Source organism: Erythranthe guttata, chromosome 12 (assembly GCF_056151865.1).
Source record: "Erythranthe guttata isolate IM_541 chromosome 12, IM_541, whole genome shotgun sequence".
Classification (NCBI taxonomy): domain Eukaryota; kingdom Viridiplantae; phylum Streptophyta; class Magnoliopsida; order Lamiales; family Phrymaceae; genus Erythranthe; species Erythranthe guttata.
Window position 1 is genome coordinate 11,057,857 of NC_142544.1, and position 14,681 is coordinate 11,072,537.

The 14,681-nt window shown below is 36.2% G+C and overlaps 1 protein-coding gene across 1 annotated transcript; it reads right to left on the reverse strand.

The window, feature by feature from the left end:
- Positions 1-1,188: 1,188 nt before the first annotated feature.
- Positions 1,189-13,940, reverse strand: EMB2763 (ribonuclease II family protein). Its single transcript, XM_012973177.2, has 24 exons — positions 13,625-13,940; positions 13,372-13,509; positions 13,105-13,262; positions 12,498-12,553; positions 11,634-11,756; positions 11,259-11,389; positions 10,909-11,149; positions 10,577-10,721; positions 9,246-9,486; positions 7,928-8,084; positions 7,702-7,770; positions 6,365-6,490; positions 6,200-6,252; positions 5,412-5,518; positions 4,532-4,586; positions 4,343-4,442; positions 3,676-3,787; positions 3,193-3,313; positions 2,618-2,677; positions 2,422-2,527; positions 2,222-2,317; positions 1,906-1,987; positions 1,748-1,813; positions 1,189-1,611 (listed from the first exon to the last, which is right to left on the reverse strand). The coding sequence occupies exons 1-24, from the start codon at positions 13,676-13,678 to the stop codon at positions 1,413-1,415; spliced, it is 2,796 nt and encodes a 931-aa protein (XP_012828631.2). The 5' UTR covers positions 13,679-13,940; the 3' UTR covers positions 1,189-1,412.
- Between the last annotated feature and the right edge of the window lie 741 nt (positions 13,941-14,681).

Below are 14,681 nucleotides of genomic sequence, written 5' to 3' on the forward strand. Positions count from 1 at the left end.
ATAATATTATATGCATACCTGGTATAAGTGATCTTTTAGTCTAAATATACCCGAATCTATAAAAGAAAATAAAATTATAACCTAGGGCGTATTATACCTAAACTTGTTAAATTGTTGCATCGGCTGCCAATTTAGTCCATTTTTAGCAAAAAATGGCCGGAATTCACATCACGTGCCATCCACATGATTTGAGTTGGGATATTTGTGTCATTTCCTTTTGCCCTTTCTCCTTGTCTTTTTATTTTCCTTTTCTTTTTATTTTACATCTGACCACCATTTCTCTCTCCTTTCTCGATAATCTCTGATTACCCATTACATGATGATTCTACCCATAATTGGCAATACGGCCACGGGTCCTCAGAATTAACGGATCATGACTCAAATCCGAATCCGAAAATTGCATCTCGGACTAAATCGAAGAGTACTATGCCCACATAAAGGTTTGAAACGAATCCATTCAATTCGAAGAACAAGAAGATGGGAAACAATCGCGTGGCCCAATCCATTAATGGCGGAAGTGTAACATTTCGGGGAATTCAGCATTATCAGAACTGGGATGTGAACTTGAAACACTTTGCTAATCACCGAATCATTCTACCAAAAAAATTACTTTGATCAATCATCAATTAATTGAAATGTAATTGAATTGAGGATATAGAAAAGGAGAACATATAGCTTAGGTGGTTTATGGTGGGCGGTGAAGTAGAGAGGCAACACACAGGAAGGCTGAAGATGGTGAAGGGTATCTAGGTTGGCGGTGACGGATAGATGAACTTTTTTCTCTTTATTTGTATGTTTATTAATATTAAATAAATAAATAAAATAGGAAGAAAAGGGGTTTAGTAGGGAAATGAAGTGCAACTTTTTTCCGGTCAGGAGTTAACGCGCAAAAAGGTCCAAAGTTTAGGGGATTTTTTGTAGTTAACCCTAAAATATCCAACATGACACAACTGTTTGATTGCAGCCATTGCTCTCACTGGGTTGTCTACTGTTTTATCCAAAAGAACGAACCCTTTTAGTTTAGGGCGAAGCCTTGTCATTAGTGACATGTCATGATTCTAACCACTTAGTGCCAAATATCGCAAACACGGACACGAAAGAGATACAAACATCACAAAGGAAAAAGTTTTAAAAGAGTTATTATTTCAATGCTCTCGAGGGCTAAATTGTAGCAAGGCACAATGCATGTAGTCTTTTCCAAATATATTAACCATGTAACAATGTAAACCAACTGAGTACATAATTTGATTGCTCAAAATGCAGCGTCTGTGGAGACGCAATAAGTAGAGAACAGAGCTAGCTAAAGTCGACATGGTCTTTTCACCTATTCGTTTTTTTAACTGCATAAACAACTACGACTTGGCCTAGATAATTTAAAGAAAAAAATAATTATAAGTATTGGAGGAGGTTTACTAGATAAGGGTAAGCTGGAGCTTGGGCCTATTTGGCTGTGGCTCAACCACCTCCATGTGGATCCTGACCGTCTGAAGAACGCCGTAAGAATCCTGACCGTCAATCTTTTTAATCTTTTGCTGCTGCTCATCAACTATCCATTTTCCTCCTTCCTTCTGTCCTCTCGCCATCAAGTGTACTGGTCCTTCTATTCCATATCTGAACCACCACTCAAAAGTCAGTTTCTGATATAAAATATGCCCCAAAGGAATATTTTCTCGGAGAAAACATCCTCTATATGATTATCCGGAAATAAACATGAACTGTAACACACATCAATACATAATAATCTTACTTTGGCACAAAAACAATGAACCCATTCGATCTTATTTTCAGTATTCTCGCCTCAGTGTCAGTGGGCCTGCATAAGTGTTGTTAGCATACACACATGAGAGAAAGAGAGAGCGATAGATACAAGAGAGTGGTAAAATTACTGAAGTCTTCACTTTTTACCTATTCCTGAAATAAATGAGTGTATGGAGCTCAACTGAGGCCCGGCTAGCCATCTGGGCATTCTTGTGCCGATAATTCAGATCTGTAGGAACAACATATACGATCAGACTAAACTAGTAGCATATGCATACATCGACGGACTTCTGTCCAATTGAACGAATAGCTCATAATATTCAAATAACCCAAGTAAGACCACACTGCAGTTTATCAAAGCACTGACTAATACTAGAACGATTTTTTGTTAACAGTAAAATATACAGCGCACCAGAATAAATACTTAATAAAAACAAACTGATGTTAATGAGAAAAGCCTTACTGTCAGCAATACTAGTAAGCCGAGGTCTTTCTTGGAATATATCCGGGAGCCTGCATATCCCCAAGGATGCAGCTAGCAGACGGTGAACAATGACATCTACAAAAAGGTTGAGTTCAAATATCATAACAGTTACATCGAAGTACAAATTGATCAATGAATGTTTTTCTTTTTTAAAAAAGAACAATTTTTTTTTAATATACCTGCATATCTTCTTATAGGAGAAGTGAAATGTGTATACACAGGAGCGGCAAGACCATAATGACAAAACTCTGGAGGGCTCAGATCTCCACTGCAGAAGTACACTGCCTGAAAATGTGCGAGACAGATTAGGATTCAGAAATTTTTGTTCACCTTAATAATGAAAAATTGCATGCACGATCAAGTTGATTTGTGTACCTGTGTCATGCACCTTGTTGCCAGAATGCGAATCAGCTTATTGAAGTATGGGTCTTCGCCCTGATGTTGTTAGAGTGGAAATGACAGGAGAACCCAGTCAGAAAGACAGTGATACTAAAGCAATGCCATGTACATAAATACCACAGACAAGTATTCCTGCTGTAAACTAACCAGACAACATCAAATAACAATTCACAATACATTTAGACTTCATGAAAAAGCTCTGAAGTTATTCTATTAAAAAATTCCATACACAACAATTACTTCCATCAGCCAGAAATGAAGGCCCCCGGAGAGTAAAGCAACAATGTGATAATTCTTGTTTTACTATTGAAGACAACCTCCTATAACTCTAGTCTAACTTAAGTTTACAAGACTCAAAGTTCTGCACACAAAATGCTCCAAAATATGAAAATGTTTATAACATTAAAAAATACTCCGGTTTATAACATAAAAAACAGTTTATAACATTGAATCCAAGAATACTACGGTTTAGTATTTTTTTGCACAGAAAATCTATGAACAAGTGCGCAATGACTTCATATACAGTCAAATATAAAGAGAAGTTAACTCACCACAGCACGATCAAGTGAGTCAGCCAGTGCTTTAGAAGATGTCACATCCAAACAGAGACCAACGGCAGCAGCTGTTTGAATTAAAGGTTCAAGCATCTCTTTAGTTGGGCTTGGATGCCGTCTGCATATTATATAAATCATCATGATATAAATAGTTCAAAGAAGAGTTTAAGCAGAGAATTATGAGATTTTGCACTAAGCATTGTCTTCTCTATAAAAGTAGGATAAGCCAGATTAACAATTCATAATTTTCTTAAAGTCTCAACTCTTCAGGTCTTCCATATCCTGCAGTCTACTCCACTAACAATATTAAAGAGAGTAGCACCTTGAGTGAATAGTCGCAGTCAATAGATTTAACTTAAACGTAAATATCTTGATTGCTAAGTACACAACCAGAATCTCCTTTTAAAGAGTTAAAGAAAAACTGGTGATTCCAGAGAGCAGATCAACCGATATAGTAAGTGAAAGAGAGGAGTAGGGTACCTTAACAGAGAAGTCGGAGGAAAATGTTCCAGAATTTTTTTAGCTACAGATATATTGGCAGCAAGCATAAACTCCTCAATCATCTGGTTTGCTTCTCGAATTTGATACATACCTGCACATCAATGTGTAATAATCATACTAAAGATATAATAACGAACAAATATCAAATAAACCAATAGATAAAGTCCAATGAATGCAAAAGAAAACAGGAGAAGGTAAGGCGAATGGAAAGACACAGCACAGAGAAATAATCAATTTTTTTTTTGTGGAAACTGCTCAATCTCGGAATTTAACAAGTGTTCGAACTAGAGAACTTTTGTGCGGGTCTAGCCAATTCGCATTATACTATGAAAAAAAAGTTCATTTTGTAGCTGATTCTACAATATGTCAAAGCATGGATGAGAAATTTTCTTGATAAATTGCCCCCCACCCCCCAACTATATCATCTACTAGTCGTAAAGGAAGGAAATATGAAAAATCACTGAACCAAAGCATCTAACTGAAGAGGATGAAGCAGTTTTTCTAAGTGGATAGTTGACTTGTCAATTTTTGTGTCCCAAGGAAGAATATCTAGCTTGGAATTTTATCCTGCTTCTCAGTTAATGGCGACAAGAAAGATATAGATTTAACAAGTTTCTCTAACAGGAAATGAAAAGGAATAACATACCGATGTCAAGAGGATCGTGGGTTTCAGTATCAATTTGGAATTTAACTTCAGCAGAAGCAAGAGTTAAGGCTCCTCTTTCAATGCGTTTTTGCCTCATTATCTACAACATTGCAAGGGTAACGATGTTTTGCTTTATTTAAAAATAAAAAATACAAAATAAAGTTATTGAGTAAAATTCTTCAAAGTCACCTTTGCTAACACATTCATATTCCGCAAATCTGTAGTTAATGGGTCCATCAAGCGACTGTAAAATAAATAGATTTAGGAAAAAGATGCAGCGATATGCTAACATAATATTGGGAATAGTTGAAGCCGCACACAGAAAAATGAAGAAAGGAAAGAGAAAAAAACAATGCCGCTATTTGGCATGCATCAACATAAATATAAACCTAGAAGAGGTTTCAAAACTGACGACAGACATAAAGCATGGTTTCCAAACTTTCTTTTGGAATAAGGAGAAAAAATATAGCATGGGCCACTTAACCAATGGATTTTAGAGTAAAGTCTGTGAACGGCCAAAAGTAATTGCAAGATTTTTCTCAGGAAATCAATCAACTAACTTGGGAACTCAAGTTGCAATAAGACGAAGGCATAGATGAAAAGGATCAATTAACATAAATCACCAAGGAGGAGAATTAGCACTTCTAAACTACAGCCTCCACCTAAAACACAGACAATAAGTACTAACAATCCATCCATCTGGTTTTTCAATCTATCGAAGTCTTCTACGATTTATGGATTGAAATTTCAGTAAGCCTATGCTATTTCTTTTAAGAACCATATAAAAATGTTCATAAAATTTCAAATGAATCTGCTTAAGGTATTGAGGAAGGAACAGGTGGGACCAATTACTCAATACAGCAGTCAGAGAACCCTTAACAAATAATCATAAATCCCAATGTGCTTTTAAGCTACTAAATAAACAAACATGATTGTAAACAATTCAATGCAAGAAAAGAGATGTTACAGAAAATCGAGGGGTTTAAATAGAACTTAAGTCAAGTGATATTTACTCAAAAGTTTGCCAGATGAAAATTATATCACAAGGAAAAACATTAAATATAAGTACCTATCATCCATCCTCGCCTGAGCTTCGACATAAGATAGCGCAGCACATGATTTGATAATGGCCTTCGTGTACCTTGTAGAAATAATCTCTGCTTCAGGAGTCATTTCCTATACAATCAGTCAATGTAGAAAGGTGAAAATGCGGGCTACCATGAAGAAAAAGTAAATGGCATGTAATGAGGGAGCGGGGGTGCGAAAACGGCAGAGGCAGAAACTGCAAAACTAGTTTTACAACAAATGAATAAGTACTTCTGGTATTCCAACAGATGAATATGTATTTTCTGCTAATTGAAGGCATAGAGTGAGACAACCCTAAAAGCATAATAATGTCAACTTTCGAAGACAAAATTAGTAATGGAAAATTAGGAGTTCCATTTTATTTGGACTTTTCATACTCAAATAACTCTGTTATGGAGCTTGACCAAAAAAACAAAGTCTGCAAGCGAGCTTAAAGACTATGTACCTTCAATAGGGTTAAGGCAAAGAAACACATTTTTCATCGCACAATTTTACTTTCCAAATTGTAGAACTAGCACACAATTAGTTCTACAAAGGATGCATAAGAAAGCTTCACTATGCAAGCATGTCAACATTTGGTATAAATGCAATTTATGAAACCGTTGACTGATTACACCCTCCTTCAAAAAGTAAAAACAATTGACATTTCAAGAATTCTACTGGTAAAGCATATCCCCGTATCTCAGTTAATGAGACGTTTTAAACTTCTCATAAGAGCAGGGATAGCTGGTTAGCCATTCAAAATACAATAATTACGGGACAAGTAAGTACCCATATAACAGAAAAGGTCAGTCTCTCTACATCTGAACGCAATGAACAAACATCTGCAAAGAATAGAAAAGATAATGTGTTACAACATGTTAACCTTTGGGACTGAATATTTGTAAAATGCATACACAAGAAACTACAAATAACACCAAGTACACAATATAACACCTTCTGTCAGAGGTTTTGGAAGCATGTCAATACGCCTCTCCACAAGGTAGACAGAGGTACCCCTTGTTGCAGCCTCGTCATCCAAGGGGGTTCCAGGGTGAACAAAATTTGTGACGTCGGCAATATCTAATACACATTTAAGTTGAACACTGAAATAAGATATCAGGATAACTTCTATTTGTGATGGGAACAAAATATCCTATTTAGGAAGCTTTGATCCTTAGCTCCCGGCAATCCAAAGAATATTGAGGGAACACAATTTCATATGCTAGTCTCCAATAAATCAGCTGCACAGGATCCACACTCTCTTCAAACCAAAGTGAGATGGTACAACCAACAAGATAGGTCATATTCCTAGGATTTATATTTAGATATACTCAGTTGCTGTACAGCTGATTATCTATTAAACCTAAAGTTGTATGACATTGTCATCACTAAACAGAAAAAGAAAAAAATGTATCATGCCTTTATCAGTTGATAGAGTAGTTAAAGGCCAAAAGTTACATTTTCAGCACGTGAAACGAATTCCGATTTGATAAATTTGGTAAGAATGATAGAGAGAGGAATACGCTAAATAATATTGTTCAAAAGTTATATTTGCATGTTTTAAAGTTTAAACAGTCACCTCTAAACCCCAATTCCGGCAAAAGAGTAGTTAAACATAGCAACTTCTCAAAATATAATTTTGACTTATAAATTTGCTAAACCAAAAATAGAGATAATCACCTGATTTAAGCTAAATAAGCCTATTTTAACAAATAAAGTAGTGTGAAGATAGCAGGAAATAAAAATTGAATTTCAATTTTTTTTTGTAATTTCAGAAGAATAAACAATAGGAAAAGATAAAACAGTCCTTCCTGGTCAAGTAAAATCACAAGTTTTCACATGCACTATTGCAAATTTAGGACTTCAATAAAATTTGCCCGCACTACCTTCAAGAATCTTTACCACAGTCCTGTCTGATCACTATCAAAATTAATAGTGAAATTTAGTATTTAATAGGTCAAACATGATTACTTTAGATGCAATGGAGACTAAGGACAATTTATATTCCTTTTTACACCCTTACTCCAGGAGACATGGGTAAGACAAGACTAGAAAGAATAAACCACATGTGAATTCAGAATTTTAAGAGCATGAAAAATATTAGTGGTACAAGAGGTTTATCCATGTTATATAGAAATCGACTGGTGGCATCTGGTGGCATAGCATTAAAACTGACGCTTGTGGAGAATATAACCATAACTATTCATAAATAGTAGAAAATGTTACTCACAACCAAGAGACAAAAGACATTGTGGTGTTCACAAGAAACTAATAGGTAAATGAAAGGATACGAACTCCCACTTCAAAATGTCCACTTGGAAGAAGCATACAATGCAATGCATCATCAATGTCCTTGCAACCTGCACCAACAAATTTAAAAAATTGATCCAAGATATGACACTGTAGAAAGAGGGCCATCCTTGCTTACGTGACTGTAGAACTTTCGAGGGGAAATGAAAGCAAACAGGAGAATGAGCCACAAGCACACTGATACAGTTTTACATACAAACCAAGTACCTGGAGGATCCACGCTGAAGACACGTAAATGACGCAAATCCTGCCTAATGGGATTTGATATATCTTCAGCAGATACAGACCAAGGCAACGGTGGCAAACATGCCAAAACTTGAGAGGAAAATGGTCTGGCATCAATATCATTCTCTATCAGCACCACCTGCAGTGCACACACGCAGTTTCACACATTACAGATGAATACTGCTACTTTTGTCCAGGTACGCATTTATTTTTGGCATTGAAGATTCAGGTTAGAGTATGTATATTCCCATAATAAGTAGAGACAGCGGACATGATTACACTAAAGCTATTTTGGAGAATGGAAACGAAGGGCTAGGATTTTTCATGGGGTAGGTATCTTTCCAATCTCAAAATCTCTTTCTTTCTTTTTTTCCTCAAAAAAACACTCGGTCGGTCTCTAATTTATTTTTTGCTTCACAAAGAAGAGAGAGAAAGAGGCCAATATACGCGATTATGGGGAGGGGGTAAAGGAAATATGAGGCTAAAAAACTTATAGGTATATAGTTTTTCCAAGAGGACCCATGACCATCTGGAACCCAACTGGTTATGAGAATAAACCACCACGTTAGTGATTTACTCACCCCATACCCACCCCAGGCCTGGCCTGGCCAGGTTGTTACTTGTCCATGTTCAGCCTGTACCTATTGCCATTAATAGTTTCACACACCCTCCCTTACTTCCCTTCCCCTTTATTGAACGAAATGACCTAACTGACTTTTAACTTCCATCTCTTAATTCTTTAATTTTGATTCAACTTGTGAAATTTGAAGGAAAAAAAGGGGCAATGGCTTTTTAATGCAGTTAGAGGCAGGCAAACAGAGAACAGGGGTTTCACATTAATAGGTCAACATCCTTTTGCAGAAGATCCATACTAAGATGTCACGCAAACGTCTAATGAAACCCATCCAAAATTATTTTTATATGTTCTAGTTGAAGGAGTCTATTATCTGTAACGGATGTTGAAAATTGTCTAAGATCACTTGGGTCAAAAGTGGAGAAAAACGAGTGCCTTATGAGTTGCAACATACCATTTTCAGATATGAAGCTTTAATTATGAATGTTCTATAAAGGAATTGGAGAAATCAGACCTTGATGATGGAAGTATGTTAACAGTGCAATAACTATTAAACCAATTGAGCTTCAAGGTAGCAAATGTGACAGTTCAATAACACAAGTCAAGATAGATATGCCAAAGTAGGCAGAAACAGCATAGTTAGAAAAAGACATTAGTATCAATAACTCCATTCATGATTTTTTAAGCATGAGAGAAGTGATTAAAAAACAAAATTCTACGGCATACCTCACTTTCAGTATCTCTGTCACCTATTTCTCCTATAGTTCTAACATAATGTCCAGAAGGATGTCGAGATAATCGATCCCATGAATCAACAGCAACGATGATTCTTTTGTCCAGTAGATTTCCAAGCTGCCGGGTTTGCATCCGAATCTTAGGAATCCTCCGATCTTTGGAGACAAACAGAGCATGTGCAATACCACCCTCGCCCGCAGGCATAGGCATCGGGTCCAAAGATCCACAATAACTGCATACAATATAAAGTTTGAAGATTTAACTAAAGGGAGAGCCAACAAGGCTATCAATGGAAATAAGTATCCATGTATTTCCTACAATTCCATCACTTCAGTTTTCCTAACTCAAAGGTAATGTTTTGGCTCAGTCTTAAACTGAATCACCTAATAGTTTTCTCGCAAGTCCAAAATGAAAGACAGGCAGTCTCTTTTCCCTCATTAACAACCTAGCAAGGTGTCTTCAAGATATTTGGGTGTGCTTTCATTGTGCATAAGAAGACAATCAAGAAAATATCGGCAACTTTTTCATGGATAATAGAAGCAATGCACATACAAACATTGGTCATGTATCAGGAACATAGGACAACAAGCTGGTGGCACAGACAATCAAAAGAGCAGTCGTAATAAGCATGTTCCTAAAAAACTTGGTGGTTTCGGCCAATGTTGTTATTGTGCAGGAAATAGTGGGTTGCTGGTTTTCCTACACAAAAATATTGTTAAAGAGACATGTAAGCTACATCAATTTGATTGATCTCCTTGGTCTGTTAATCGGACAAACACATAAAGCTGGCATGCGTAAGGGTTATCTTTCCATCTCCTCCCTATTCTATGGGAAACAACTTTAAATATTGACAATTGACATACATCAGTTTTTTCGATCTGCTCTTCATATCTCATATACAACTCTTAATTATTATTTTAACTGACTTTCTATCTAAGTCTTTATAACAAGTTTTTACCTTACCATATAGAATACAGGAAAACTCCTAACATGTCATATGCATCCCATCTTATCCTTTTAAATAATATCATACCACAAAAGATGCCCCAGCATGAAACAATTTCACAAGCCCCAACATGTCTGAACATGTCTCAAACGTGTTTAACCAGATTCCTGTCTGTGGGAGGTCAGACACAAAAGTGGTCAAGTGGGGAAGTCTGAACCAACTGCATCACAAGTTCAATAAGATATTCACATTCTACGACATAGTACATCGAATGGTCTATTGATGAAAGCCATCAAGTTGGTGCTTCAAAAGACTGGAGAAAAACAGTAGTTACTTTGAGAAAAAAGTAAAGGGCTAATCCACTCATTTTACTTACGAGTGCCAGTTCCGTTTTATAATGCCGATAACACGACCAGATGGGCGAGTTGGCATAGCATTCTTGTCCCCAGCCGAACTTGGAACTCGAGGAGCATCATCAGCACTGCTTGGAGCTAAATGAACATCATCTTCCTCTTCATCCTCTGGATTCAATATCAGAGACGATTAAATAGGATATTTTGTAATGCAAAAGAAATGTCCAACAAGGGCTGTGTGTGTGTGTGTGTGTGAGAGAGAGAGAGAGACTAGTAAAATACAAATTTATTTCGCAATAATTATAAATACCCTACAAAATACACAGCACAGGTATAAATGTTTGAGAGCACAAACCATCATTTGCTATGGCAAGCGATTTCTCTTCTTGCCAGCGATCTTGAGGCAAAAGTTCCACAGCCACTATATCACCATCAAAAGCCCTATTCATGTTTGTACGCCCATAAACAATAATTTCATCACCAATACTTTCACTCCCAACATATGCTTCAAACGGGTTGTAGCGATTAACCCGAAGCTTGCCTTGGTGGTAAATTCCACGATGCAAACCAGAAGTAATTTCTGACATGGGCTTATGCTGCATGAGAAACCAAGAACCAAAAAAAATTAATAGTAGGCACTAGTACATAGGAGAGAACACACCGATCATTAAATATCTATGAAGGAGTGTGCTATTAGCCTGATACCTCGGGATATATTGTTTTCCTCTTTGAGGGCCTTAGATCTTCTGCATCCTCCATAGTAACATCATCAGATGGAGGCTGAACAATCAGGTCAAGCAATGCTGGTTGTCCAAGCGATTTCACATACGACTCGACTGCAGAAGATTAGTCGCTATCATTCAGTAGATCTAGATAATATGCTAAAACAGACTTTATGGAGATCTAGTCAAAAAAACAAACTGCAAACGGAAGTAGCAACTGAGAATTTGAGATAGCACAAGGCAAGTGGCGTGCAATAAGAAACATAATTTTCTCAAGTTGAATTTAATTTTCAGACTATGCTGGAAAAAAGTGAGGATGGTGTAGGAACAATAAACAATTCAAAGAATAGGCACATACCTGTCTCTGCAAGAATCCCATCTGTAACGGCCTTCTTTTTGTTGTCTCGGTCATTTGTAATAAGTAAAACGCGGACTGCACTACCAAGGTGATTCTGATACCATTGTGCCGCCACCCGAATTGCTGAACCATTATTTTATAGTCAAATAGTCAACACCACTTTATGAGGACCGGACATTCTTTTTGTGTTTAACTGGGTATATCTTATCTACATTTAGCTCAGAACAATAGTAAATTTTGGTAACAATAGTTAAAAAATAAATTAGATTTTTCTCTTCCTCTATATCAAGCATGAAGTGCCTTCTTCAACAGATAGTGATTCAAGAACTGATCTTTAGCAAACATCATGCTCTTTCTATGTGTCAACTCCTCATTCCACAAACCAAATTTTCTTTTGTCCCAAATAGAATAAAATTAGTTTTACTATACAGGATTACCTATTCTGCTGAAATTCACCAATTCCAGATAAATCAGTTGAGGATTATAGTCGCAACAGATGGGAACTGTGAGTTTTAAATCATATTCATGTGTGCATTACACTAAGATTTATGGTTGTGAGCGTTTTAGTTTAAATAGGCCTTTATTTTCAGTAAGTTAAATAACATGAATAGAATAGAATGTCAATACAAACATCCAAAACATCCCCAAAAAGGAAATCTCAAAATGGTCTCAAATAGAGCCGAGAATATTCTAAGTTTTCCAAACATATCATTTCACTTGCATAAGTTTTTCTAGTTTCTTGATTCGATATTTCCTAAAACTTTATTGCACCAAATAACCCGAAAATGTTATTTCTCTTCGCATATATTTTAAGCTATTTTCCTTCGAAACAATTGAGCCTTGAAGTATATGAGACCAACATACCTCTGTCATTCCTATCATTGGGACTTTCACCAGTCTCAATCTTCACATATGTATCCCTATATATAAGAGAATAGTATAAATAAGTATGTGTCCTTTCAGCTTATCTCACTGCTAAAAGAATAGTCCAAAGCTTAAGGACATTAATTCAAATAGTAATAATTCAACAAGCAGTAAATAATAAGCAGGTGCCATGACATAGAGAGAAGAAAAAAAAGGAGGTCAAGCTATTAAAAACATAGTTCGTCCATGCTCAACCCCCTCATAACCAAGGCATATATATAGGATTTTGCTTCCAATTGTCGTGGACAAAGGTGTTGACTTTAGTGATACACAACAAAAGGTACACTTTCATAACCTCTGGCTGCATATTTCAGAGTCTTCTACCTCTATGCTTACAAATGGTCTAAATTGCTACTAACCACGGTTTACTTAATGTAACAAAGAGAATAGATCACTTCCGCAAACACGCTTACTAATCAAACTACCAAGTATAAAAGCTACTTCAAGTCAGAAATGAGCTATCAAACTGAAAGAAAAAACAAATAGATATGCTGATGACAACACACGAGTACCGTTAACTGAGTGAAAAATGAAGAGAGGAACGTACTTGTGGTATTCATTAGAAAAGACAAAGAACCTCCTCTGGGAGTTGCTGCAAAGCGCCCTAAGTCTATTATATACACCGAGATTTTTGTTCTTCACCTCTTCCAGTACCACTGATAGCACCACAACATCATCTATGGCTGGATTTTCCAGCAAATCAATCTACAAAAAACGTTTAAGAAAAAGAAAAAAAAAAGGTCAAATGATTTCCAAAATAAGTGGCACTAAATTTCTAAAAACTGGTAAAAAAAAAAAGAAAGAAAAGTTTCACCTGATGAAGAACAACATTGGTATCGAGTACGAGAATAGTTGAGGCAGTTGAACTGAGACGCGATGCCGCAACATCGCAGACCTTGCACAAAGGGGCACCGCAGTAAATATCATCTCTCAAATAGTGTTCTCTCACAACCTGCGAGCAGACGCCTGCCTGGTTAAACCCTAGTAACAAAACAAATACAAACACAAACACAAAAAATACAATTGAGAAGAGAGAAAACCGAAAGCGAAGTAAGGTATAGAAAAACCTTGACAACTCTCCCTTGCTTCGTTTTCTTGACGAATGACTTGCTTTGCAGCATGCTTAAGCACCGGCGGCTAAGAGGATTGATTATAGCTGGAGTTGAAGGTTTTGGAGGCTGAAATCGGCGGTGGGAGAGGCGGAGGGGGATTTCTCACAAATTAATTAATTTATGTTTTTCAATAATTTAATTTTGGGTGATTGGATTGGAGAGATCGATGGGAAGGCGGGAGTTGGGTTTGGGGTGGGGCGGCTGGGGAACGGACTTTTTGAGTTTTCAGCCCTGACTGAGGTGGGAGAGAACTAAATAATTATTATTATATTTTTATTTTACTTTTAAAAACCACTATGTCTAGAACATGACAAAAATATTTTTATCTTGACTAAAAAATGTTGAATTTATTTTAAAACATGATATAAAATGAATATCAAAATTTGCAAATATACTAAAGTTGTAAATTTTTAAACCAGCGCAATCGGAGTTCGTATGAGAAATATTATGAGCGAAATAAATCACAAAATTTGAATTATAGTTATTATTAATTTGCATCTCACGGATTGCAAAATATGAATGTTGTAGATCCATTTATAAGTTTACAGCAAGATTTGAATCGGCTAAATTACATTAGAAATGTGAACATTAAAAATAGGTTTAAATTGTCACGGGATAGGGGGGCCTTGACAATTCACGTGCTCGGAAATCTTCTCTGACATGTGGTGTTCTTATCCGAAACGAAAGCAACCTAACAAAGAATCGAATTTTTAAAGAGAAAGTAAAATTACAATGTGTTATTGATTGACAAGGCTAAAAATCGGGAGAATTAACAATATTTTGGCAAAAGAAAGTTATGATTGATCTTTGGAGAGGATTATAACACAGTGCAAGTCCATTTTTCGATTCATAATTTGAGTTGGAGATGCACGATATTTTATGACATTCCTAATTATATTAACATGCAAATTTTGTGGGAGTTAATTCAATCGTTGTATTCACAAAGCAACAACACGTAGACCATTGGAGAGGATTATAATAAAGTGCTATGTAACTCAAAAAATGAACAGGG